The sequence below is a fragment of the Misgurnus anguillicaudatus genome, chromosome 14, assembly GCF_027580225.2.
Source record: "Misgurnus anguillicaudatus chromosome 14, ASM2758022v2, whole genome shotgun sequence".
Lineage (NCBI taxonomy): Eukaryota > Metazoa > Chordata > Actinopteri > Cypriniformes > Cobitidae > Misgurnus > Misgurnus anguillicaudatus.
Window position 1 is genome coordinate 35,103,727 of NC_073350.2, and position 27,935 is coordinate 35,131,661.

The window sequence follows — 27,935 nt, forward strand, 5'->3', positions numbered from 1 at the left end:
GCTGGACATTACTGAACTCATTCAATTAACTTTATGTGGATTTATGGAAATATTGGTTCAAGGTTTAATTGTGGTAAATGCAACTGTTCATGTTTGCTATGCATATTTTATTATTATGTAGTATGATTTTTTTTTTGCACATTCAGTCTCTATTGTTCATGTTAATGTTGTAGGATTGGATTGGAGCTGTAGAAGTGATACAGCACATTGATATTCAGTAGGTTTCATTGGATTAGGTATGAACATGAGAGTATCATATAGTGCATTTGATTAAATAACAGAGACATAATAGCATTTATTTGTTTATAAAGCAAGTTGAGCGTTTTCATTATGGCTTTCAGTGGTTTGTTCTTTAGTTGTCGGTTTAGTTATTAGAGATGCACCGATCGACCAGCCAGAGACTGGAATTGATCGACTGGACCGTTAACCGGATGGTCAGTCTTACGCCAGTCCTTCTGTTGCCAGTTGCGCAAGCAATAACGTCGCAGACACACAGTGGAAGCAGTTATCCAACAGCTGCATTAATTTAATCCAGTACCCGTAAGTGCAATCAATTTTACATAAAGACCGCGACCCAAACTGCCCCTGCAGTCCGCCCGTGCCTACACTGTAAAAAATTTCCCTGTAAAAAAACGGTATTATGCTGGAAGCTGTGGTTGCCAGCATTGCACTGTTAATTTACAGCGGGATACTGTTATTAGAAAAAACAGCATGATACTGTTTTGTTACCTACAGCAGTCAACTGTTATTTTAACAGCATGGTACTGTTTGTGTCACCTACAGAATACAGCTGTTATTTAATAGCATGATACTGTTTTTGTTATCTACAGCATAAAACTGTTATTAAGCATCATATACCAGTTAATTTACAGTACATATTAGTCACAACTCCATTATTTTTTTATTTAAATCCTATTATACCCTGCATTTTATATTTGTCAAAGTGGATAACATAGAACAAAAAAGGCCAGGTTATGAATTTTTTATTCTTTATTCTATTCAACACCAGATTGACTGTTATGCTATGTTTGTTATGCCATAAAACAGGCAGAAATACAAGCAGATATATTTTAATATTCAGTGCATAAACTGTGGTGCAACAAAAACGCACCAATAACATAATAAAATACAACAAAAAAAAAATCAAACAAACAAAGAACAATATTGAGATGCCTTATCTTTACTTAAAATACAAATGTAGTTTAAAATTTAGATTTCAAAAAAAGCACAAAAGTTTCACAACTGTAAAAACACCACATTTTTAAAAGGATTCAATAAAACATTAATTTGCTTATTCTTTAACAGACACCAGCCCAATTTTAAATATGAAAACATGGTCTATAATATAAAAACCAGTATAAAAAAAAACAACAACAACAAGTGGTGGATAGGATGCAAAATATGTGTTAAGGGCGTAATGTTAATCAATATGAATCGCACATCATGTCAAAACAAGTGCATCCCGCAAACGCTTTGAATATGATAAAGAATAAAAGAGACATTCACATGATACCCGCAAGACACTCATTTAACACAAATCTCTGATTACACATGAGATTAAGCTAGTATGGAAAAATCGAGCATCTCTTTTATCATAATCCACTTCAAAGTGTCTGGAGCAGGCACGCACCTTGACATGACACGCGATGCACAGGTTCACATGACGCGCCAAACACACATTTTAAAGTGACGAGCCACACACATGACAATGTTTTGGCTAGCTTTGCATTCGTGCCTCCTCTGAGAAGTCACCTGCCATCACTGCACCCCACCATATTAAAAAAAAACTGTATTGGTGGGAAGTGTCAGCTACATTTTAAATAAAGTACCACTCAAAGTCCAAAAGTATTTTTTAAAAGATTTGATATTTTGAGACTGACTGTTGATGGTCTTCTTTTGCAGTTTTCCTGTTTTAGAGGTCACTTTCCCTTTGCACCTTTGTTTCCCGGTTTGATTTTAATGAAGCGTCTGGAAATAAAAAGAGAATATTTTCAGTGAACAATGATTTAAAACTCTGACTTAGATTATCAAACTTCCAGTAAAACTTTACAAAAATGTGTCATTAGTTAACATAAGTTAACTATTTTAGTGAACATGAATTAACATAAACAATTCTTACACAGCCCTTTTGAGTTAATTTAACACTTACTAAGACATTATTAAAAGTTGGAATTGTTCACATTAATGAACTGTGAACTAACGAACACAACAAATTACTTTTTATAAACTATTATTAACAAAAAATACTAAATACTTCTGTGTACTGCTTATTGTTAGTTCATGTTAGCTAATACATTGACTAATGTTAAAGTGATAGTTTAACCAAAAATGAAAATTATATTATAATTTACTCTCATTTTGTTCTAAGCCTGTATGAGTTTCTTTATTCTGTTAAATACCAAAGACGATATTTTCATAAATGATGGTAAGCACAAGGTTTGCACTTACCGTTGACTTGGGTACTGTCATCAGTGTGGTTACCATCATTTATCAAAATATCTCAGTTTGTGTTCAACAAAATAAATAAACTCACATGCTTAGAACCACATGAGGGTAAATGAGGAAAGAATTTTCATTTTTGGGTGAACTATCCCGTTTAACAAATGAGACCTTATTGTGAAGCCTTACCAAAATTGCCTCCTCAAAAGTTACAAATTCCGCCTTTAAAGACAGTCACAAGTTAAAATTAAGTTAAGTTAATGAAATCATTATATTATGTGGAACCATTCCTTTTAAATTTTTTAAAAAATAACTTGTTACCTTTGAAGGACTTCCAGTGTGGATGCTGCTTTCACTTTTTGCAAGTTGAAGATGTAATACAAAGAAAACAATGCAGCAAGTCCAGTGAGACACGTTGGCTGAACACCCTTTTGGCTTTCAGGCTGATCATCCATTGTTTAATCCATTGTCCCTGAGAATCACCTGGACCAAATGAATGTATAGATTAATCTATAATCCTTAATATCTGGAGAGCTAAGTGTTGAAAAGGCAGTGAGAAGAATATACAAGCACTGGCAAAGACACAAAGTGCCATGTCCTTCAACCTAACAGTATGTTATTTTCAGAGGCCATTGTCATGGTACAATTAAATGTATAGTAATTGTGGGCCACTAATGTTTCTAAAGGTAAACTGAAAACCACAAAGTGGCCTTTTTTTGTGGAGTTTGCATGTTCTCCGTGTGTCAGCGTGGGTTTACTCTGGGTACCCATAGATGCCAAATTGTCTCTACCCCAACCAGTGTCTGGATTGACTTGTGTTAATAAAAACTTGTGTATGGCTTAACCAGTTCTCACCATGAATATAGCCAAAGATGCTGGAATGGCATAAAGAATAAGAAAGAAAGAAAGAAAGATAGTAAAAGGTTGTGTCAGCCTGGAGTGTGGGCCTTGTTTAGTAAAAAATGTCAAATTTTATATATTTACCAAACAGGATCAAACGAGGTGTTACAAGTTACTAGTCTTCTCAAAGTCAGCAGGAGTGGCAGACATCTATCAGCAAAGATATTAATTTATGATGATTAACATCTGCAAAAAGACTTCATATTTAGGCAACAAAGACATTTTACTCACAACATGAATGGTTATACAATGGTTATACTCTCTCACCTTTTACTCACCTTAATCTGTAATATTTGTTGGTCTATACAATGCACGAAAAGGGAATAGGGACCAAAATAGCACCAAAATATACCTACATGGAGGATAAAAGTAATTCAGATGAGTCAAGTAGTAATCTTTTGAAGCGATTCAAATGGTTTTGCAACATACAAAACTGTAACACTTTTTAATGTACATCAGTTTCTAACCATAATCATAAATTCAAGTTTGACTGCACTTTCTTGTACTTGATGCATGATGACTTAACAAGTTTGAAATCATGTTTGCAACAAAGACTTCTAGATGCACAGTGAATGAAATGAGTTACATTTGTTTTTTCACCAAGAACCATTTTGACTGCTCAAGTCTTATGTATTAGGGTGCCTTTGTTTAATTTTTGTGTAATCAGACTACGAATTCATATACCCCACCTACCTTAACTTACTGTATACAATGAAGCCAGGATATGTCCATTTTATAAACTTAATGTGTCTTACCACCAAAAAAGCGTGCCACATACAACAGGATGTTTCAACCAGCTAGCAAGCATGTAATGAATTTACAAATACCAGATCTTTTTAGTGTTATTTGTAGATATACTTGGTAACAAAGGATTTTAAAAGGATTTTAAGATAATACAAAAAACAGGCGAATTTGCAGATAACACAATTGTATCTTTCACTTGCATAGACAGAATGCACACATTAAAAATGTAAAGACACAAAACCCATAATTGATTTGATCGTTCCTCATTTATCTTTTACACAGATTTTAGTAAAATAAACAGGTTGGATAAAACTTTGGTGAATTCTTACCTGTAATCTGATGTGAGTGTAACTGATGTGATGGTAGAATACCTGCTTTGCCTGATTAAAATAGGAAATGGAATCTGATTTATTTTTTAAAAGCTTTACCGAATAAAATGCAATATTTAAAAGTAATATGTAATTTTAAAATAGCACAAGCACCGATAAAGTTGCAGACCTACCTCATGCAGACAATCCAAAATGGCGTGCACAACGAAAAATATGCTATAATACCGTTAAATAACAGTGACATTCTGTTGTTGCTCGACAACCGACCTGAAGTGAGCAAGTCTACCCACAATGCACTGTAAAAAACAGCAGCTTACTGTTATTACATGAAAACAGCATTTTGCTGTTGAATTTCCATGTAAATTTACAGAAATTTTTTACAGTGTATATTGATTCCTGCCTACATTTATATTATTTCACCAGTTCACCCGCCCGTGTGCAGGACTCTGAAGATCTTATAGGAAGCATGTGAGTGTTAACAGTGTTATTTTCCACATTCCTCTTGTAGTGTGACAGTTAATGTAATTATATGTTGAGCTATAAAAAGATATTTTATTAAAAGCCATCAATGAAATAAAAAAACATTAACATACCACAGATTTTGAAGAAAACATTTTTCTTAAAAACAATACTTAGTTATAATACAGATAGGGCTGTGTTTTGGCAGGGGCCTTACAATACGATACATATATCACAATGCATGGGTCATGATACAGTATTCCACAATATGATGTGACACAATACATGTTGCAAAAATTTGTAAAACGTTTTACATTAAAAAATAGAGAGGTGAAAACTTGCTGTCGCACCTGGGGGATTCTGGTATGTGAATGAAATGAAACTTGTTTGCATTAATAAAATGAAAATTTCTAGTGCTTTGAAGGATACCAGTTGATCCGTGACCATATACAAAAAAATATATTCCATTGTAATGAATTGAAGCCAAAAATGTCCGTCCATGAGCGCTGCCATGTTACGTAAAACATCAGTTTGGAGCCAGGGCATGCGCAGAGGGAAGCGTACATGGAGCCAAAGACGGAGCTGCGGTATCAAACTTCCGCCCAAAGCTTGCTCGCCCAATTAAACCATACCAACCATAACAACACGCCCCGTTTTTATAGCATCAAAGTACTAGCTAAAATGAAACTCATCACAAAAATGAACAATTGAACATATATCAGTGTAATAACAACTACCTTAACTCTTTCCCTGCCAGCGTTTTAAAAAAAAAGTTGCCAGCCAGCGTCAGCATTTTTCATGATTTTCAAGTTTAATGCCTTCCAGAAAATTTTCTTCTTAAAGTGACACCATGTAATTTTTCAACCTTCATAATAAATTTTCAAGACCCTTGTGATAGTACATCGACTTTAAATAGGTTGAATGACATGTCTACCATAGCCTGACGGGGTCTGTATCACTTTTACTCGTATTTTAAAACTTAGGGTTTCTGGTAGTAACCAGAGCACCAAAAAAAACTACAAAATTTGACTGCTTTACGGCATACGTCACTTCCTCCACACAATTTGTTTTTAAGGTGAATTTTGCTGGAGGCTACTTAAGGAGTGTAGAGAGCAACTTCTATTATGTGACTCTGTGGCACAGTCTTTAGTGTCACGGACCTATGACACGGGCGACCCGGGTTCGATTCCCCTTTAAGGTAGGCTTGGGCGGTATCCAAATTTTGATACCATCAAACCGCCTCCCTATTTTACCCCGGTATACGGTATTACCGTGAATAATTATAAAATTGTGACGTAATCAGACAGCGTCACTATAATGTTGGCTAAACCCTTCAGAAACTGAATACCAAACACTAATACTGAAATAACAAAATAACATGCACAACAATATTAACAACTTTTATTAGCAACAACTAGCAGTTTATAAAAAAGATAAATACAAAAGGTCAAACAGAATTAACCAGTTGTCGGTTAAAAAAAATAATCTCTAAATTAGGCTATTATAGACAGTGGACTAAACGCGACTACAGTTAGCCATCTCATTCCAATTTCCAGGATATTTTTGTGTGAAGTGAACAAATCCCTCACACTCAATATTTCGTAACTCGCTTGTTTGTACTTATAAACCAATAAAAACATTTGGCGCAAGGTCACGGCATTTGGGTTCTGGCGGGAGGTCACGGCGTTTGGTTTCGTGCACTCACATTGCATCAAGCTAAAATTTAATCAAAGCAACAGTCTCAGACTTGAAGAAAATTGCTGAACATTTAAACCTATTTTCTGCACATTCTGCCATATTTTAATGAAATAAAGAAAGTCCTCCTTCTGTTAACTTATATTTCTGCATATTCCAGCATATAAAATAAAAATATTTTTTGTAAAATCCAGCAATTAAATAATTAAAACGAAAGTCTTTCCTGGTTGTATTCCAAATTATTAACATTCACGTCTTTTAACAGTAAAGTGCAGATTAAGTTTTGTTTTTGTAAATCATTAGACATTTTTACCACTTAATTAGGTTTTGCTTTGTAGAAAGCCTTTCTTTAAAGTGAATTTCGTTTTGTATAAATTGTGTCTTAATTTTCATAAATGTTTTATCAACCAATTGCGCGTATTTAATAAATTAAAAGCAAATATAGACAATATAATAACCGTGACATGGAGGCGCCGACACGGCGCGTTCGCTTGCATTGCATTGTTAACTAGAACGCACGGACCTCTTCATAAATGAATGAAACTCATACATTAGCATTAAATATCTTTGCTGCATTCTTTCTAAAACAGACAAGGGCTTTCTCGCGGCTCGCATCAGCAAAGCATTGCATCGTCCATGTTGCACTTAACAGAAGTTGACACTTGTCTTTTTGAAAAATGAAAAAGTAATAATAATTATACAAAAGAGTTGTTCTAGTCGTTATTAGAAGGCACAGCGTGAGTTAGACCTGCCTTGGCTGTGCGTCTTTTATGCATTCTGAAGGTGCCTGTTTTATCGTGTTGCAGTCTATTATAGGCAACATTCCGCACAAGTTGGGTTTAGATTTGGAAATACATTACATCTACATTTCAGTGCTAACTGATAAGGTGATGATGATCATCATCTTTCTTTATTATTTTTAGCACTACCTCAAACTTAAGCGGCGTCTGTCATTTTCTTAAATAAGCCGCGGCGATGTTTCAAATTAGCTTCTAATAAGACAAACGCCTTTATTTTCCACGCGATCACCTTACCAAAACCATTTTGAAACTAAGGAGTCATTTGTCCTCCGATTACATACAAGCAGCATACAAGCTCCGCGGCGACTGATGTTTCGGATGAGCCGGAGGCAGAGCAGCAGAGAGATGCGACAGAGTTGCGAAATTGCAGGCGCAGCTCGAAATGGCTGTTATTTCAAACAGCGTAACTTGTTTTAAACTAATCAGTTAATGGCTCGGTGGTCGGTGAAGAAAATTTTTAGTTTTCGCCATCCCTAATTTAATATTTAATCCTTGTCTGCTATATAAGTTCATTGTTTTTTTTTAAATGCCGGTATGGCGGTATAGAAACTGATACCTTTGCTATTTTTAGATCCCGCGGTATACCATATTACCGTATTACCGCCCAAGCCTACTTTAAGGCAATTTTTTATATAAACTGTTGATTCATACATAAATGCGATGTTCTTTATAAATTACGGCGATTATATTGCATATAGTTCCCTGTATTCAGATGCTGTGTTCACGTATTTACCTTTCTTTTACTGTGTCTATGATATTTACATTACAATCCAGGATGCTATAGCACTCAAACTTGCTCACAGTGTAAAACCAAACCCTATTCATTCACCAATCAGATCCGAGCGTTTCTCTCTTCTCTCTTCCTCATTTGCTGCGTTCCGCTGTCACTCGCGTGACGTATTACAAAGCGGCAGACCTAAACGCATCGGTTTACTTGGATTTGGAGCGATTTTCACACAAAAAAGAGGAATAACTAGCGCCATTGCGGAAAATCCTGGTGGCGAGGGAGAGAGAGACGATGCAACAATATTTGTTTGGAAAAAGGCAAGGAAATACGTCTGGTCGTTTCTGAATTGGAAGGCTGCAGCCTCCGGAGGTCAAATGTGCAGGCTGCACACGTCATCAAGCCTGGGTTATTAAGGTAAACTGAGCATTACATTCGCAAGTCATAAGCATACTGCAACAATTTATGATTAACTAAGTATAATTGTCAACTTTGTAATTGTTAATATTGTGAAATAAGACAGTCTTGATGACGTATACAGCTTAGAAATACGACATCCGGAGGCTGCAACCTTCAGATTGAGAAATGGCTTCTGCCACGACGAGTTCCTCATCAGAAAGTTGTAACATGACTGCGTTTCTCCCTGTTGTCTCAAAATGTTGATCGTTTAGCGTTTTAAATGTTTAGTTTTTAGTTTAGTTTTAAGGTTGGCCTAGGGCTGTCGCGGTGAAGGAATTTCCCTTGCGGTGATTTTGCGTGGCTCACCAGCGCGGTATGCGGTTTTACCGCCTTCATTTACTAAAATAAAATTATTTTTTAAATCCAGAACAATGAGGTCAACTAATAGATGAAGGGTAGGCTACATGTATTTCCCCTTATAAAAAAATGATTAACACAAGCTAAATGTATTTTTGAGAAAACAAAAATAAAGAACATCATTTAGGCTTGTTAAGCGCAAATTAACAGAGCATCAGTCAATACAGAACACAGCAGTGTCTTAAAGAAATTAAAATTAGCCAGTATTTGTGCACCTGTAAAATGTACAAAACGAATGCAATACAGAAGGCAATGCATAATAATTTAGGGCATTTTAATAATATATTAGTAGATAAATTATATTATAACGTGTATAAAGTATGAAAACGAATGTATCATTATTTTGGCTAAATTAAGCTGGAGAGGTCATATTTAGTCACACAGATTTGTCATCATTTCAGAACAAGCTTAAATGCTATCTATAATAACTTACATTATATCCTGTGTCTTCCTTTGTCGAAAATATGTAGAATTATATGCGAGTAAAAAAGCAAAAAGCGGAAACGTTTAGCTCACGCGGAGCGAAGGAAAAGCCGTTAATAAAGCAGACTCTCCGTGAAAAGAGGATGTGATGAAACAGTCGAGTCGGCAGATGATCATCAATGTTTAGGGCATTTTTAATAATATATTAGTAGATAAATTATATTATAACGTGTATAAAGTATGAAAACGAATGTATCATTATTTTGGCTAAATTAAGCTGGAGAGGTCATATTTAGTCACACAGATTTGTCATCATTTCAGAACAAGCTTAAATGCTGCTATCTATAATAACTTACATTATATCATGTGTCTTCCTTTGTCGAAAATATGTAGAATTATATTCGACCAAAAAAGCAAAAAGCGGAAACGTTTAGCTCACGCGGAGCGAAGGAAAAGCCGTTAATAAAGCAGACTCTCCGTGTATAGAGGATGGGATGAAACAGTCGAGTCGACAGATGATCATCAATGTTTATATTATAATGTTTCACGCAGATACTGTTGATGAAAAAACCTCTGTTAGCACATTCTGGATATTTAAATGTGAAAGTCAAGTGTGCAGTCAGTCAGTTCAGAAAAGCAACCACGGCGTTATATTGGCTCCACGGAGCGGACACTGCAGATGCACAAAGAAAAAACCTATAAAGGTCTTTTTTATGAGGTTTTAATGCTGGTAAGCAACCAGTTATATTTTGGCGTTATTTGGGTTGATCAGTTATATTAAAGTACTTTTAATCTTTAAAACTGCATCTAGAGGGGACGATGCCACAGTTATTCTGTCATCTCAGTTTTACTTTTTCACACATGCACTATGATTGAACGAAATATGAAGTATTACATTTTTAATTGAAATTTACGAAAAACAAATTGGCCTACTCTCTTAACTCTTGACAATCTATTTGGCCTTTATTATACATGTACTGTATGACGTGAAAAACAAGGCGGCATATAGTTTCTTGAATTTAACGTGAAAGGCGCGGTTGTTGCGGTTGCTTTTTTTCCATGCGGTTGGGCTTGTCAGTAGCGCGGTCATGCGGTAATGCGGTTACCGCGACAGCCCTAGGTTGGCCAGTTCCTTTCCTTTGCGACAGTGCTGCGGCGCTTGTGGGCTCTAGGGGCGCTAGGCGTGAAAAATACATGTCTAGCACCCCCTAGTGGCCAAAAAGTTTCATGGTGTCCCTTTAAAATATATAAACATACAATATATCAAATGAAAGACAAGCCCCTTTGCGTTAAAAAAAAAAAAACGTTTCATCCTACCTTCATTAGTTCTCTTTTTATCACCTCTCAAATATGGTTAGGTTTCTTCAAAAACAAAAAATTTTGAACAAAAAGCTGAGATAATTCCATTTTTGTGAAGGACTTTTGATAGAGATGCAGAGTGCGACCTTTAAAACATACACCAAGTTCTTTCTCTTTTACGTGAGGCGAACAAAGAGACAGCAGCTTCACTTTTCAAAATGTACGAGACACACCCGATCACGACCCACGGTTCGGGCCGCATGCGATTTGCGGATTAATACACAAATTTCATTAGGAAAAGTTTATCATTTGCACGTGTTTCAAAGGCTTGGAAATGTTAACATTCAAGTGATTTTAAACAATTTAACCACAAAAAGGCGTTAAAGTGAGCAGTTTTCTGTACGCACAGGTGCACATGCCGTTGATTGTGTCTGGTCCAGCTCCAGTCAGCCATGATCATCCCTATCCCTTCACAGATCAGAACTCTTAATGTGTAAACTCACACGGGGCATAAGTGTTAACGCTTCTCATTCACTTTTAATGGGTGACGTCATGCGTTGCCAAACTGAATTGTGGATCTGTCAGCGCCACGTCAGTGCCACTGCTCGCGGAAGAAGTTGAACATTTCTCAACTTTTCAAGCGGCAATGCGTGCATCAGCCAATCAGATTAAATTATGCAAATAACCTAGGCAGAGCCAGCCAATTACGTTTACGGAATACCGGAGCATGTGTTGAGGCCACTGTGATTGGCTGTTGGCCACGCTTCAGACAAGCCTTCCGTCAAGCATTAACGCTAACGCCCCGTGTGAATGTACCGTTAGAGAGAGTTGTGCTACTCTGTATCATACTGTAGTCTTTTTTTTATAAATGTTTGTAATTTCTTTATTTGTTCTTCTTAGATTTTTCCCACCCCTTTTTTTGCTGATCCGAAAAATGATCAGATCCATGCCTTAAAAATCATAATGTTGTCCGAACCGTGAGTTTTGTGATTTGTCACACCCCTAAAAACTTCCATTCTACTTTATTAGCAAAGGTATTTCCATTGCACTGAACATTCAACACCCTGAAATGTATTATTAAGTGCATATTGTGACACTAAACACTCATGAAGATAATACCGTTATAGTTAGCTGTATTGATGTTTTTACATAGCTCTACATAAAGTAACATTGAGATTGTGCTGATTTAATGAAGCACAGCACTTGCTCTCTCGATGACTTGAATTAGAAGAAACATTATTTAGCTTTTTAATGTAAGTAGGTCAAAAGCTTGAATGGAAATAAATAAACTGAGTATGAATAATAAACTACATGATAAGTCCTGCTGCTGGTAGTATTTTACAGCTCTTTTCTTTTTATACATTTAAAAAATGAGCTTTGAACTGAACCAGCAGCTCTCATATGAATCACAACATTAAGATAGATTAAAAGACAAATGTAATGTTTATCCTTTAATCATTGTGAATTATGTCTTTAAGTAAAGCTGGGTTTGTGGTGTTTTTGATCTTGTCACAGCAGATATTTTCTGTGTTCTTACATCTAATGCTTACTGTTAACTCATGTTAACAAGGCTTTGGGTATCTGCAGGATTGTGGTTTATGTACAGGACTGTTTGGTAATTGAAGAAACATCAAATAAACCAAAGATATTAGCAGCACATGCAGTAATGGACTGCATTTATATAGCGCTTTCCTAGACCAATGGCCATCCAAAGCGCTTTTGCCTCACATTCACCCATTCACTCACTCATTCATACACCGACGGCGGTGTCAGCCATGCAAGGCACCATCCAGCTCGTCGGGAGCAACTGGGGTTAGATGTCTTGCTCAAGGACACCTCGACACTTGATCAGGTGGAGCCGGGGATTGAACCACCAACCTTCCGATTTGTAGACAACCTACATGAACCACTGAGCCACTGCCGCCCCTAAAAATGATAATGAATGACCCTACACTGATTCTGTGGAGATCACACGTCAAATGATCTTCTGTGCTGTTGTCTGTCTGTCAAGCATTGAAGTAAAGCATCTGCTAAATGATTTTGGTTCATGTCAAGTGAGAAACGCTGCAGTGATTTGTGTTTTTATAAGGATATTATTGGCCAGCGTGTGTTCAAAACTCTCATGTGTTTATGTGCAGAGAACAAGCGATAAGTAAAATTTACTGACTCATTCTGAATGCTGTTTTGTGTCTCTGTTCCTTGTGGAGAAATACAGAAATGAAACGGATAACCTATCAAGGTTAGAGTCTGTGGTCAAGATGTCTTGTTACTATTTACTTTCACTATAACAACAATAAAACCTCATTGTTTAATGGATTGATGGTCTTGTTTGAAAACGTACATATAGGGCTGTCACGGTTATGAAATTTGGCTGATGGTTAATTGTGTAATAAATTGTGGCAATTATGACGATTATTGATTTGTTTGTTTATTAAATAATTTTCACACCTTGTTGTAATCATATAAATTAAATATTTTGCAACGTTTACCTAGCAGTAAATATTAATACACATAACACATATTTAAAAGTAATCTGATAATGTCTCATTTATACAGGTGCTGCAGCTCCCCCTTGTGTTTTTTAGAGAGATGTGCAATCATTGCGGTGATCTGAAATCATTGCGATGAGGTCAAACAAACAGCCCTATGCATATATGTAACTTTTTGCTTAAAGAGCACCTATTGTCCAATTTACAATTTTACATTTCCTTTGGTGTGTAAGTGTGTATTACTTCATGTTAACGATTCGCTTAGCTTGAATATTGTTTCCCACTTAGCTCCAGTGCATTCTGGAATTGCCTTTTTCACCAAGGATACAAGCGATGTTGCTTTACAGTTTTGTTGAAATAAGTTGTGTAAGACAGCTTTGTGTAATTGTGCTGTAGGATTTATGTGACACAAATCTTTTAGTAGTTTATACTGAATGTAGATCTGCTACAGGGCCTGATGCATAGATTTGATGTTAGTACACATGCATTCATTCATTTTATTTCTCCTATCAACATTCATTCTGGATAAACCATCTTTGTTTACATGAACACCTTGCCCTGATGAACACCTGCAACATTCAGCTGTTACGCTTCACTATTAAAGGGGACATTCCATGAAAATCAGACTTTTTCCATGTTTAAGTGCTATAATCGGGTCCCCAGTGCTTCTACCAACCCAGAAAACATGAAAAATAGCAACCCTGTAACTTTGTTTTGGTAAGGCTCTCTCTGCAAGCATGTGAATAAATAGGTCATGCGGATTTCGCTCCCCGAATGACGTGGCTAAGGGATCTCATTATAATGATACCGCCCCTGCAACTGCGCTATCCAACCATGAACGGCCTCACGAGTGCGATAGACAGAGAGAGAAAGAATGACTGACAGCACGACGCGTTTGTATTCCATCAAACACAAACAGGAGCCTACAATCTTATAACTTGTAGTTTTAATATTTCTAAAGATTGAATTAACGTTCTAAAGGATTAACGTTACCTTAGTGCAACAGAGAGAGAGAGCGAGTGAGCGAACGAACGAGAGAGAGAGCAACGCGACGGTTCGCTTTCAAGTAAGTTATGTTGTTTAATATGTTTCTCTGAAGTTTATATGAATGAACACGAGGATTAATGCACTGCACGAGACAGAGTGAGTGAACAACGCGTATTCACTATCATACACAATAAGTAAATATGTTGTTTAATGTTTCTCTGAAGTTTCAAATGAATGAGTTACAAAATAGATGAGAGACTGACAGAAACGCGAATGTGTTCAATATGTGTACACAGTAAACTTAAACATGTCATTTGATCTGTTTCTCTAAAGTTTAAGCATTAAACGTGTTGTTTTATTACAGATCATTTAAATGTGCTCGTGTGGTTTGGTCAAAAAGTAAACTTCTGAGTGTTTGTGGAAGTGTAATTTATTGTAACATGCTGAAAATCATTGTGCCTGTTTAAGAGCAGCATGAGAGCTAAAAGTCTTTATTTTTATTCTACAATGTTTCCCATCTGCTGATAAACATGTATTTAGTATGCATAAAACAGATAATTGACTTTTTAAACATGTTCAAATATATAATGCTTAACATCGCTCACTAACTTCTTTCGTGAGAGAATCTCCCCTCTGTGTACAGCGCCAGCGCTTGAGACTCCGCCCACCTGAGCAGCTCGTTTGGATTTAAAGGGATACACACAAAAACGGTGCATTTTTGCTCAGCCCCATAAAGTGCCTATTTTAACATGCCACAATAAATTACCTATATCATATTTTGAGCTGGAACTTCACGTATGTACTCAAGGGACATCAAAGATGTATTTAATATCTTAAAAACGTCTTCTGGAATGTCCCCTTTAAAGAGAGAAAGTTTGATTACCTTTCATTTATTGCATCATTTAGCTGCTTTTGACATTTATGCTGCACAGCTTTTAAAATTATTTTGATATATATGATGCCTTAAAATGCTTTCTAGGTAGGCAACTTAAAAAGGGTTCATAACAGAGCCAAAGTGACTGTGGGTCTTTGTAGCAGAACAATCTACTGCAGTATCACTGCAGCCCGACCTCACCTTTAATTCTCTCTCTAACTCTCTTGCTCGCTCTCTCTCGCTCTCTCTCTCGTTCTCTCTCGTTCTCTCTCTCTCTCTCTCTCTCTCTCTCTCTCTCTCTCTCTCTCTCTCTCTCTCTCTCGCTCTTCACACTGTTAAGTGAGAATCTCCCTGCAGAGTCAGACTCGTGTCTCAGCTGGCAGAGAGAGACTATCAGCCGGTGGCGTGCTGTGACAGGGGTTGGATGGTTTCTTTAGACCGGATCCTGGAGGATGATGGGTCCAGTCGTCCTCTGCTGTTATTGGCATAGACACTGTAATGTAGCACAATCTGTCTCACAGTGGTCATACATAAGGGCCACAGCACTGAAGCCAAATCTGTTCATCTGGGAATGTATTTAACTTTAATTTTTGTGAATGATAGATAATCTTGTGCTGAACTGGTTTATTTTACTGCTTCTGCCCCAGAACTACACATTGAAGGCGAGTTTATACAGACAGGGATTTGACTAGCGACTGTTGCCATAGCGACAACCAATAGGAGTGCAGAGATTGAAGTTTACCCGATGTGTCATTCAGGGGCAATTAAATCTGACATCAGTTATATAATTATAACTCATAAGTGGATTATACAGGTTTGTTCAAGGATATCTCTACACCTGTGCCTCCTTACTGTTGAATACCATTGATGTCACAAACGTACATCAGACAGTCAGTGGGCGTCCTGATGATAAAACCAGTTTAGGGGTTTGGGTGGCTCAATAAAATGTTTAATTTGATGGGTTCCGGTTTTTGCTTTCCCCCAGCATCATTAGCGACTACATGGCCGTCTTCCTGTGGTTAAAATAAACAACACATCCCACACTGTCAGCAGTAGAGTTTATTAAGACGAAAACAAAATCAACTCTTCCTAGTGCTTAATTGAATTGAGTTTTTCGTGCTGCTTTCAGTGGTTTCGGGTTATATAGACGTTCACTGGGTTCTGCCAATGTTTTGATGATGCCAGGCTTCAGAGGAAATGACTGGCAGAAGTTTCGAGCAGGTGAACGCCGGACTTAGGCTGCCAATTTCCTTCTAACTGAGGTTGAGGAGTTGGACGCTCCTCAAACGTCCGTGGGGTTTCATTTACGTCAGAATGATCTGTATTATATAACCTCAGATTTGGTATGAGGGCGAGGAGAGAGTCTAGAATAATGACTGGGTTTATCTCTGCTTGCTTGTTGTCCCAGCAGTGTTGAGAGACGATTAGGGCTGTCACGATTATGAATTTGGCTGATGGTTAATTGACTAATAAATTGTGACGATTATGACAATGAATTGCCTGTTTTAAGACTTTGACACTTAATTCTCATACATTTCTTTATTTGTCCATTAAATAATTTTCACACATTGTTGTGATTATTTAAATTAAAGGAACAGTATGTAAGAAATGTATATCAATTAATCATAAAATGGCCCTGATATGTCACTAGACATTAAAAAATCATTTTCATTTCAAATACTTATATCACTGACAACAGTGGTCCGGCCAGGATATTGTCATTTAAAAAAGTGGAGTTGCAGCCCTCAAATGATGTTTATGTTGTCATTTTGTGTATTGGTCACCAGTTGTGTGATTGCAGTACCAGTTTTTCCACAAGTTTTGTGATTGCAATATCAGTTTTGGCCACAATCCTGCATACTGTTCCTTTAAATATTTTCCAAGGTTTACCTGGCAGTAATTAATACACATAACACAAATTTAAAAGTAATTATTTATTGAATATATCTTTCAAAAACTGAAAATTCTTCATAAGAAATAAACACAATGAAGTGTCTGAAAAATAACTAAAAATAAATATGCAATAAAAATAAACTGACCAGAACAGGACTTAAATAGTAGCCAATCCTACTAAGGTCATATTAGTAATGGACCACATGTCTGTAGTGGCTACAAAAAAATCTATTCCTTACAGATCCTTAAAAATAGCATCGTTCACTTCCCTAAATTTGGAATTGCTGTTTTGGAAATGTATGTTTTACCTGGCAGTTCATACGGCTTATCAAAGTTTTGCAGCATTTCTATAAATGTTGTTTTCTCCACTGTACTGAATGGCTTTGCAATGTATGGCATTACACTGTCAGTTAAGGAGCGCCATCTGATACGGTCTCGTTTATACAGGCGCTGCAGCTCCCCCTAGTGTTTTTAAAAAAGATGTGCAATCATTGCGGTGATCTGAAATCACCACGATGAGGTCAAACAATTGCGATGAGATGGTTATTTAAACATTTTGACAGCCCTAGAGACGATTGCATTTTGAGAAGTGTTTGCAACAAACTCTTTTTCTTTTGGTTTTCTTTCAAATCTTTAAGTAAAATGAGGTCACTGCTTATGTTTTATATACAGTAATGCATTAGATGAGGGACAACATTGTTACGGATCTTTTGGGGCAAGTGCTGTGGCATGTGTAGGTAAAAAGATGCAAAACCAATCTTCCTAGTGGGAATCGAGAACCAGTTCTTATTCAGAACCGGTTCTGTTTTTTTTTAGGGAACCAGAACCGCTCAGAATTCTTAAGTTTCGGTTCTAAAAGCAGTTCTGATGCGTTGTATGGGCGGGGTCACTTTAAATAACCATGTCTTACCTTATGAATATTAATTTCGTTGAGCCACTGTTTACAGTCAAGCTACCAAATTAACGCAGCATTCCAAAGAAAACACCCACACTGCTGAGGTACGCTTTATATACTTGGTTTTAAACATGTCTAAAAGAAAGTCAAAAGTGTGGATTCATTTTCAAATGTATAACAATGAAGCAAAGTGTAACACGTGTTAAAAAAAATTATTTGTTCTCGCCTTCTCCCAGAGAAAGCAGACATGTTCATTTTTCAGAAAAATTGCTATTTGGTTTGTGCATTATTTTTCATATTTCTTTTATTTTAATGGAATCGGAATCAGAACTGGGAATTGTTAGGCGGATCTGAAATTTTTTTATGATACCCAACCCTACTTCCTAGTAGTAGTGATACGACAACTTCTGCCATTGTTTTTTACTGTGATGCAAACATAAAAAAGCTTGATTCATATCACACGACGGAATCTGGTGTGAACACACGTGCTCATGTTAAAGTATAAATAATCTTTGCTTTGGTGCCATTTCTGCTCTTACTTCTGCAGTTAAACAAGATTTCAGTAAATGTCTGTTCTCATGTTCTTCATCAGGATGTTGCAGTGATCGCTGTGAGTTTCTGAAATCGACGATGGGGATTTTTGCGAACCTGGCCTGTTTGGGTCCGGGCAGCTGTTACGGTAACAGTTCCATAGACTTCTGCTTCTCGGCACGGATCCGCAGTACCGTACTACAGGGTCTGCCTTTCGGTGGAGTTCCCACGGTCCTCGCCCTCGACTTCATGTGCTTCCTGGTAAGTCGCACGATGAAATGTTTTTTACATGTTAAAGCCTTTGAGCTCTGCTTGAAGAAAGATTTGAATATTAGCTGCAAAATGCCTCTGGTTTTCAGGAGAAATGTGACATTTTTTATGAAGGTAACATGATATTCACATCTAGGGCTAATATTACCAGACACTTCTGATTAGGGCTGCACAATTAATGGAAAAATTGATCTGGATACAATTACAGGTAAAACAATTACATAATCGCCTTAATTACAGCTGTCCATTTGTGCTTATTTCTCCAGTATGTTTGGGCACTAAATACAGAAGTGAATCAGAGATTTTAACATTTATAAGTTGATGTGCATTTTTTAATAACAGCATAACTCTCATAAATATTTGTTATTTACATTATATGACCATACTTTCCGGACTATAAGCCACACAGGAGTATAAGCCGCATCATTCAAAAATGCGTCATTAAGACGAAATAACATTACTTGTTATATATAACATATATAATAAGTCACAGTGCAGCTCCAGGAAATGGCATTGGCTATTTCTCAATTGCAAGAACGCAATGAACGGACTTGTGAGAATCGAGATGTGTGCCATTTTCCTGTTGGTCATTTGACCTCCCCAGATGTCAGCGTGCAAGTCTGCACTCGATGCATCTTCGATATCAAGAAGAACACATCCGGGTATTGTCATGCGTCCTCTTTACTTGTGTTCTTGAGAATTGGAATTGAACTTCGACAGTTAATAATGACGTAGAACGAGAACACAAGGACGCAAGATCGCTGAAGAATGCATATTGAGAAACAGCCATTGTCACTGTCACTACTTGATCCATACAGGCACATTTCCGTGAATGTTACGGCAATGTTACTACTGTAGGTCCTCTTTATGGGAGCTATCTCAGAACATTTACAGGACGTGTTTGTGTTCACACAGAAGCCAGTAATTTTCTTGAACCAAAGTGCTGTAAATTAGGGATGCATAACGATTAATCGTGATTAATCTAGAGTAGAATAAAAAAAGTTTACATAATATATGTTTATGAACTGTGTATAATAACTTTGTTTAGATAAATGCACACACATGCATGTATATATTTAAGAAATGTTTACTTGTGTGTATACATTTGTATATTTGATTCTGCTATAGATTAATCACGATTAATCGTTATGCATCCGTACTGTGAAAGGAGTATTACAGAGAAACACACCTTTGCATGTTAATTCAGTCAGAATGACCGTATAACTAGTCATAGAGTGTAATTAAATGAGTAAGATTTATTGGAGAGCCAGTTTTTCTTGTAAACCCTGTCACCTGTGGATTGATCTCTTACAGTGTTTGTGTTGTATACACGTACATGCAGAAAAGAGCGTCCGTCTGTGTCGTAATACTTACTGCGTGTCCTGCCCTTGATCGTCCTCCTGACCCATATATTTGTGCTGAATTCAGCAGGATCATGTAAAGTAGGGCTTGTACAGGCCACAGATCTCGAGTCGAACACCCGCTGACTCTCTTCAGCTCAGGGCAAAATAAACAAGAATCAAAGCATCCAGCTGTTTCTCTTTGACTATTTTAGCTGTTTTTCTTCCTTGTTTTGCCTCGAATCATTTTATATCACTGTAGATATATCACAGTATGTTTACTTTCAATGATTAATTTATTTATGAAAAATGTCTCTGTCTCTCAGGTTCTTCTGTTTGTCTTCTCAATCTTGAGGAAAGTGGCGTGGGATTACGGTCGTTTAGCACTGGTGACTGATGCTGACAGGTAAATGTAGACACATGTCACACATGTTTGATTGACAGCTGTCGTGCGTGTGTGTGTGTGTGTATTTCTATGGAAAAGAAACTAAAGAAATGAGGGTATAAATAAAGACTGAAAGTCTCATAGATGATGTTAGATGTTTATGTTTTTGTTAAACTAAAGACAAACGTTCATAAAAGACTACTGATCTGTTGCTCTCATGAGCAGAATCTTATGAAATGTTGTCCATGTCTTATTAAGTCTGAACATTGATGGAGGTTGTTATTCCAGATGGACCATGCTGAATAAATTCATTGCCGAAGTTGATGAATCAGAATGTTTTTATACATCATATGTGACCCTGGACCACACAACCAGTCACAGTCGCACAGGCATATTTGTAGCAATAGCCAAAAATACATTGTGTGGATCAAAATTATAGATTTTTATATGCAAAAATCATTAGGATATTAAATAAAGATGATATTTGAAGATATTTTGTAAATTCCTTACCGTAAATATATAAAACATTTATTTATCATTAGTAGTGTTGCTAAGGCGATTTTCTCAGTATTTTGGTTATTTTTGCACCCTCAGATATCATATATTTTTAAATAGTTGCATTTCAGCCAAATAACAAATCATACATCAGTTTATTCAACCTTCAGATGATGTATAAATCTCATAAAAATTGGCCCTTATGACTGGTTTTGTGGTCTAGATAGATAGATAGATAGATAGATAGATAGATAGATAGATAGATAGATATGTCTGTAGATGATGTGCGCTCATTTAGAGCTCTATAAATAAAATAACATCCCTTCAGGTTCTTCTTCAGTTTTTCTCTTCTGCAGTCTGGAGATGTCACAGCTTGACACTGTTGTGGCAGGAAAGGAAGTCTATTAAGTCAGATGGATCATACATCTGTTTTTATAGATAGTCTGTTTTATTAGCTGCTGACTATATTTGCTCTGTTATTCTGCAGTCTGTGTCCACTGATTATTTCTATTTTTTATCTTCCTCTGTTTTTGTTTTTTTCTAATGTGGAATGAACCCAGAAGTATTCTCACCACTTCATATTATATGCTGTTAAATCCATCACAATTCATGCCTGAAATAGACTGAGTCGCTAGCATTGCCTTTTCTGAACTGAGATATAAAAGTGCCATTATAAATAATATATAAAACACACTTATATAACTATATTTTATTATACTGCCACAGTAGACATCTATATTACATGTTAAAATGTATCATTTAGGATTAAAGGTATAGTTGCCCATATTATAAAGATAAAGAACAGTAATTACAATATTTATCTTTTTTTTGCATTACAATAATGAGATTCGGAAAGTAAAATATTGTTGTCATGACAATACTGTCGGTAAAGAAAAGAAAACGCTGTAATTATTTCCTGGATTTAATTGTGTTTCTGACAGGTTTGAAGTTATTGTAACATTTTTCTGTCAACAGCTCAACCTCTGATATTTGCAGACAGGAGATATTTATTGATTTGATATAAATTAATTTAACTTCAAGTTCATATTTTTCCTCATCTTTTCCTTTCCCAAGACAGAAGAGAAGATTCACTGGGCTGGAGGAGCGCGAGTAGTATGTTCTTCTGATATCTTATCATCACTTATGAACTAACTGCACATATCTTCTCCTGATAAACCCGTCTGCTCTTTTTTGTTTGTGTGTGTGTCACGATCTGAGTTTAACCTTTAACACTTCACGAGTGCCACGTTTATCTTGACTTCAGAGTTTTGTGTGTTCATGAGATGGATTGCTGTGCTGAACGTTTTAAACAACATTAATCTTCCTCTGACCGGGTGTGTTTGTGTGTTTTCTGCTAAACGTGCTTTTCGACACGTGGTGCGTGTGAATAACTGGCTTTTGTTTATGTGTGTTTTTGTGACATTTGTTGTGACTTCAGCACAAGGAAAGACTATCAGCCGGTACAAAGGTAACAGAGCTGTACGGAGCCGTGTGTGTGTCCCTGATCTGTTGTGACCCAAAGAGTAAAAAACCCAGCAAAAACCCCTTGAGTTTTGTGATTCATCTCAACAGTGGATTAGTTGTTATTCTTACTGTTGGTGTTATCAGTGTTGAATATAGATAGATGTGACATCACACACAGTTACTGTAGGTCAATCCCTCATCTGCCTAATGTTGTCCTGAATTTCCAAATTACTTTTGTGCAATCGCATAAAACAAAACAAACCCTTCCAGGACAGAAAGGCACACAGGTTTACAATAACATGCGGGTGAACTTTTCTTTTACATGGTAAACATTACACTGTTAAACATTTCTGTAAAAAATACAGTCTGCCAGCTGGTTGCCAGAAACTACGGGCAAAAGTAACATTTTTCAGAAAAACTTAATTTTAAAAGATAATGCTTTGGACAAAGATACATTTTTTTAGTATAATTTCACTTTGAACATTAGTAGCTCATTGTTACTTTTGACCCTGTCAGCTTGGATGAAAGTAAAAAGTAACACAACAAAACAAGATAGATTTTTGTGTTACACTTGTTTGTATTAAATATACATGACTATGACCTTGTTAATATGTAACTACAAACAGATTTTGTCGTTTATCTTTGCATAAAAAGAATGAAATTACATTTTCATTTAAAATTTCAGTTTCATCAAATGTTTCAAAAGCAACCCGACAGGACAAACTAGCATGGTTGAGAATAAAACGTTTTTCAACAGTTTGAACAATATGAAAGTTAAATCAAATTATAATAATATTCAATGTTCAACATAATGCAAGAGTATTCAACAAGTGTTCGTCCCAACAGGAACTCCTGACATTTAAACCCAATTTACTTTTATTTTGAAAAACTCTAAAAAGTCTAACTTCAGGATGTTTTAGGGCAGTGCTTTTCAAACTGGGGGCCGCGAGATGGTGCCGGGGGGGGCCCAGTTTTATGACATTTTATGAAATACATTAATTTATCATGAATTCTGTGTAATTAAACCTAAAAAAAATAAGGCTACTAACCAAAAGCACTACTTTTTTGTATAATTTAATGTTTTTTTATTAAAATGTTGAGTTTTAGAACAGTTTTTTGTCACAAATTTTCTTTGGAGGGCCGCGAAGGAATGTACCGTACACAAGGGGGGCCACATGCTGAAAAAGTTTGGGAACCACTGTGTTAGGGCACTAAATAACCTGTAGATTGATCAGTACTGTAACACATGAAACCAGAAACACATAAGAACAAAATGACCGCTTTAGGAATTTACTTATCATGGACAAAAACAGCTTTCTGGACCTACACGCGAGAAACGATGATGAAATAATGCGATATTTGTCAAGGGTTGTGTTCTAAAGATGCTGTCATAGTTTGAAATCACTTTGTTACTTTCCCCCTGGTTCTCCACTTTTTTATAGTTTTTAAGTAAATATAAAGACTTGTTAATGTTTAATGTTCATTTATCCTTCAACAAACTGTTGCCAGTAAATAAAATCAATTTAAATCTACAGTAAGTTACCTGCATAACTACAGCAAATGTTTTACAGTGTAGCTTTATAGACAAGCATTGGATTTGGTTTTTGCTTTGTTATGATGAGTAAAATAATAGGCCACACACAAACCCTGTTGTCTTATATAAAAGTATTGGCCATTTCTTATAAAGGTTTTACTCATTATTATTCCTTTGAATTCTGGACTGGTTACCTTTTGAATCTCTTGTTGCTTTTAAAGCACAAGCTCAGTTTCAGAAAAGTTTTGTCCTCATGGGTTCCATTCACTTCAGTTAATCTAAATGAGTCTGTCAATCATCCAGAACTACAGCAGATGAGTTGTGTTAATGAAACCACATGTGACCAAATCCCAACTCCTCCATACTGCTTTCCATCAAGTGTCCAATCTGAAACTGCGCCGAGATACTGAAGCACCACAGACAGTTACATTATTATATTTTTTTTGTCTTTGTTTTGTATCCTGTGGTGTACTGAAGATAATGTGTGTGTGTGTTACAGCTGGATTTAACACATTAATACTTCATAAGCCTTCAGCTCTCAGATGAGACTGACCTACATTTGCTTGAGTAGAGAAACTGATGTTCACTGCCCTGAATCTTCAGCCGGTCTGATTCATCAACCGTAGAGCCGCCCAATGACTCCACAAGCAGAATTTCTGTCATTTTTCTCATTCTTTGTCTTTTTTTTGTTCTGTTTGTGTCTCTGTGTTTGTGTACAGCGTGGCCTCCGCTCTGCATTCTGAAACCCCGGACCGTTATGAACGGCTGACCTCCGTGTCGAGCTCGGTGGATTTCGAACAGCGAGACAACGTAAGGCACTTGTCAATCATTCTTTCCACTTGTCCTCTGGCTCCACCCCCTGTGTGAGTCACAAGTATATGTGAGGGTTGCTGTTTCAGCTTGATGCTACAAATAATGAAGACTTGTCCCGTTTCATCTAGCCCCACCCTGAGTACTCGAGCAATTAAAATGACTAAATCATACAATCCCAATAAACTACCATGTACCAGACTTTATAGTGATAGTCAGACGTTTTCCCAGACTGGCCTGTGTGTCTGTAACACTTATTTCCAGAAGAGCACTCATGGATCTCATTCCCTGTGGACTCCATTGATTTTTCCATGGAACACTGACCACATGTCAACTTTATATCCGCTCAGAAAGATATGGCCGTTATAAAGGGCAAACACTTCCTTCATCATTTGGTTTTAAATCGTGTTCGTGATGAAACAGCACTTACCGTCCTCATTCCTGATACGTCCTTGAACATCCCAGAAACCTTGAGGAGAAACTGACTCAACAAACCCTCAGGATTACTTTAAGTGATTGATAGAGAAATGTGAGATTCTCTGTGTGATATCTGATCTAAACTTTCCAAACACAAAGACACGTAATACAAACGTCATTTGTTTTCTGTGATGATGTAGAAGCTCATAGTTTTGTGGAGTCCTTATCCACCAAATAAGAAACTAGACACAGATCAGTTTTTGTTTATTCAATATCAGTTTTTCTTAAGCTATGATTTTTGTCTACATTCAGTCTGTCCATTTGAGAGAGCTGTCAGATGTCAGTCTAGTTTGACAGATATTTGAAGGATTGAGAAGACATTAAACCTTAAAAAAACGATTTCTGTGTTCAGTAATTGTCTAGATATTGTTGTACTTACTGCACTGTGTGTGTATCTCACATTCACACTTGAGTTTGTTTTCCTTGCAGGGTTTTTGCTCCTGGTTGACAGCCATATTCAGAATAAAGTAAGTGCTGGTTTAGTTGTTTAAATTATTCTTAGTACAGCAGAATTTACAGATCATTTTATGTATTCTGTCATACTGTATTACTGTATCTATACTCAGTAATGGGCTTTTATACAGATATATCATCTGTTTACATCATGAAGTCTTTTGTAATTGATGATAACATTTCACAGAGATGAGGAGATCCGTGAGAAATGTGGAGAAGATGCAGTTCACTATCTGTCCTTCCAGCGTCACATCATCGGTCTGTTGGTGGTGGTTGGAGTTTTGTCCGTCGGCATCGTCCTGCCAGTTAACTTCTCAGGCAACCTGCTCGGTGAGTCCTGGACCATAAAACTGTACTTATTCATTATTTCATAAATAAATATTGGCTTTTAAAGTTTTTAGCCTGCTTTTAATATGAAGTTAATCCTATGAAGTGTGCGGTGTCATGACAGATGTTTTCTTTAAAGTTATTTGAATCTGATCTCAATCACTCATGTGTATAATGTCAAATGTTTTGTGTTGCAATTTTATATTAAAGGGGACATATCATGAAAATCAGACTTTTTTTCATGTTTAAGTGCTATAATTGGGTCCCCAGTGCTTCTATCAACCTTGAAAATGTGAAAAAGTTCAACCCAGTAACTTAGTTTTGGGGAACCATTCTCTGCAAGCATCTGAAAAAATAGCTAATTGAAATGTGTCTCCCCTTGTGATGTCAGAAGGGGATCTTATTATAATAATACCACCCCTTAATCTGGACTATCCAACCACGGCACTGACATTTAGTCCAGAGAAAGAATAATTGACTGCATAATTGAGTTGTAGTTTCAACAAACCATCATTATGGTGATCAGTGTTTGCATTTCATCAGCTCATTTGCATTTTTAAGGACACACCCCAAAACGGCACATTTTTGCTCACACCTACAAAGTGGCAATTTTAACATGTTATAATAAATTATCTGTGGGGTATTTTAAGCAAAAACATCTCAAATGTACTCGGGGGACACCAAAGATTTATTTTACATCTTAAAAAAAGTTTTGTGAAATGTCCCCTTCAAGTTACCATAAAAGTTTTTATTTTTTATTTTTAGAGATTGTTAATTTCGGGTCCTGGTTGTAGATCAGAGATGGAGGTTGGCAAAATGGTATTGATCACTAGAAACTGATTTTATTAGTGCTTGGATCAAATGCTCACGATGAAATCAAACAGAATTGACTTATTCTCCAGTTACAGTTCTTCATTGGCTATCTGTCGCTCTCTGTTCCTGTCTGTCTGTCTGTCTCTCTCTCTCTCTCTCTCTCTCTCTCTCTCTCTCTCTCTCTCTCTCTCTCTCTCTCTCTCTCTCTCTCGTCCATTATTAGAATCTGAACTATAACATTAATGTACTGTAGGAGTCAGTGCTGGTCGCTATAGTGTGACCGTATAGATTATTATCACAGAGGGTTAATCTACAGCACTGCTCTCATAATGAAATTTAACTTCTATCTGCTGGACGAGTAATTGAATGAACGCCTGTTAAAGGGAGCGAATGAAGGGCAGATGAAAAAAACTGGAAAGGGGTAAAAGAGAAGAGAAGATAAAAAAGCTTTGAATGAGCGTTATATAAGAAGAAAGAGCATGTTAATACAACATAACAATGCATGAAGTCCAGTTGTGTGCTTAGAAGTGTTAATGATATAATGATGACATTTAATCAAGCTTGGATTAGACAGCCTTCATTTATTATCTCTATATCGTGTCATTTGTGTGTTTGGTTTGTGTTTCAGGGTCTTGAGCATGATTTAAAGTAAAGTAAATATGTCTTTTTGTTATCAGATAATAATGCATACAGCTTTGGACGCACAACAATCGCCAACTTGAATTCTGGGTGAGTGTTAATTTCAGTTTATTTAAAGCCACCCGTAGGCAGAAAAGTGCATTCAAGTGCTTATGGATTGTGTGTTAAATGAATGTGTGTCTGTATGTTTTAGGGATAATCTCTTGTGGTTGCACACGTCTTTTGCCTTCATGTACCTGCTGCTCACCGTCTACAGCATGAGACGCCACACGTCCAAGATGCACTATAAAGAAGATGATCTGGTACCACACTTTTACTATAGAGACTGCTAAAGCATCAAAATGAGTTTAGATCACCTGTTTGAATCTATGATATACTGAACATTTTTCTGAAAATGTATTTTTGGCTTCATCTAGAGAAAAAAGTCTCTTAGATTGTAAATGATGAAGAATGTTGTGGTGAACTATCCCTTTAATCACAGAGAAACATGTATAATGTAAATTGTCCTCTTGAGGTTTCTTGGGTCGTATAGAGCGGCGCTCATCTCAGGTGTTTATGAAATATTCATGAGGTCTGTCTATAACTCTGACCTACATTTCTGCAGCCACTATTCAACTTTCATCACACTGCT

The 27,935-nt window shown here is 36.5% G+C and overlaps 1 protein-coding gene and 2 long non-coding RNA genes across 6 annotated transcripts in view; 2 read left to right on the forward strand and 1 right to left on the reverse strand.

Moving 5' to 3' along the window:
• Positions 1-27,935, forward strand: part of LOC129427571 (CSC1-like protein 2) — a 49,179-nt gene that overhangs the window by 4,669 nt on the left and 16,575 nt on the right. For 3 of the 4 annotated variants that reach the window (XM_055184136.2, XM_055184134.2, XM_055184135.2), the window contains exons 2-9: positions 18,359-18,558; positions 20,234-20,313; positions 21,862-21,900; positions 24,505-24,595; positions 25,502-25,539; positions 25,713-25,855; positions 27,343-27,394; positions 27,498-27,606. In XM_055184136.2, coding sequence (XP_055040111.1) covers positions 18,397-18,558; positions 20,234-20,313; positions 21,862-21,900; positions 24,505-24,595; positions 25,502-25,539; positions 25,713-25,855; positions 27,343-27,394; positions 27,498-27,606 — 714 coding nt within the window. In that variant the 5' untranslated portion in view covers positions 18,359-18,396. The remainder of the gene's footprint in view (positions 1-18,358; positions 18,559-20,233; positions 20,314-21,861; positions 21,901-24,504; positions 24,596-25,501; positions 25,540-25,712; positions 25,856-27,342; positions 27,395-27,497; positions 27,607-27,935) is intronic. The other variant, XM_055184137.2, reaches the window with a different exon arrangement.
• Positions 1,494-4,791, reverse strand: LOC141369526 (uncharacterized). Its single transcript, XR_012373315.1, has 5 exons — positions 4,413-4,791; positions 3,618-3,691; positions 3,424-3,489; positions 2,761-2,922; positions 1,494-1,968 (listed from the first exon to the last, which is right to left on the reverse strand). It is a non-coding gene; the product is annotated as an uncharacterized lncRNA (long non-coding RNA).
• LOC141369527 (uncharacterized) lies at positions 5,703-10,578 on the forward strand. Its single transcript, XR_012373316.1, has 3 exons — positions 5,703-6,069; positions 7,987-8,796; positions 10,450-10,578. It is a non-coding gene; the product is annotated as an uncharacterized lncRNA (long non-coding RNA).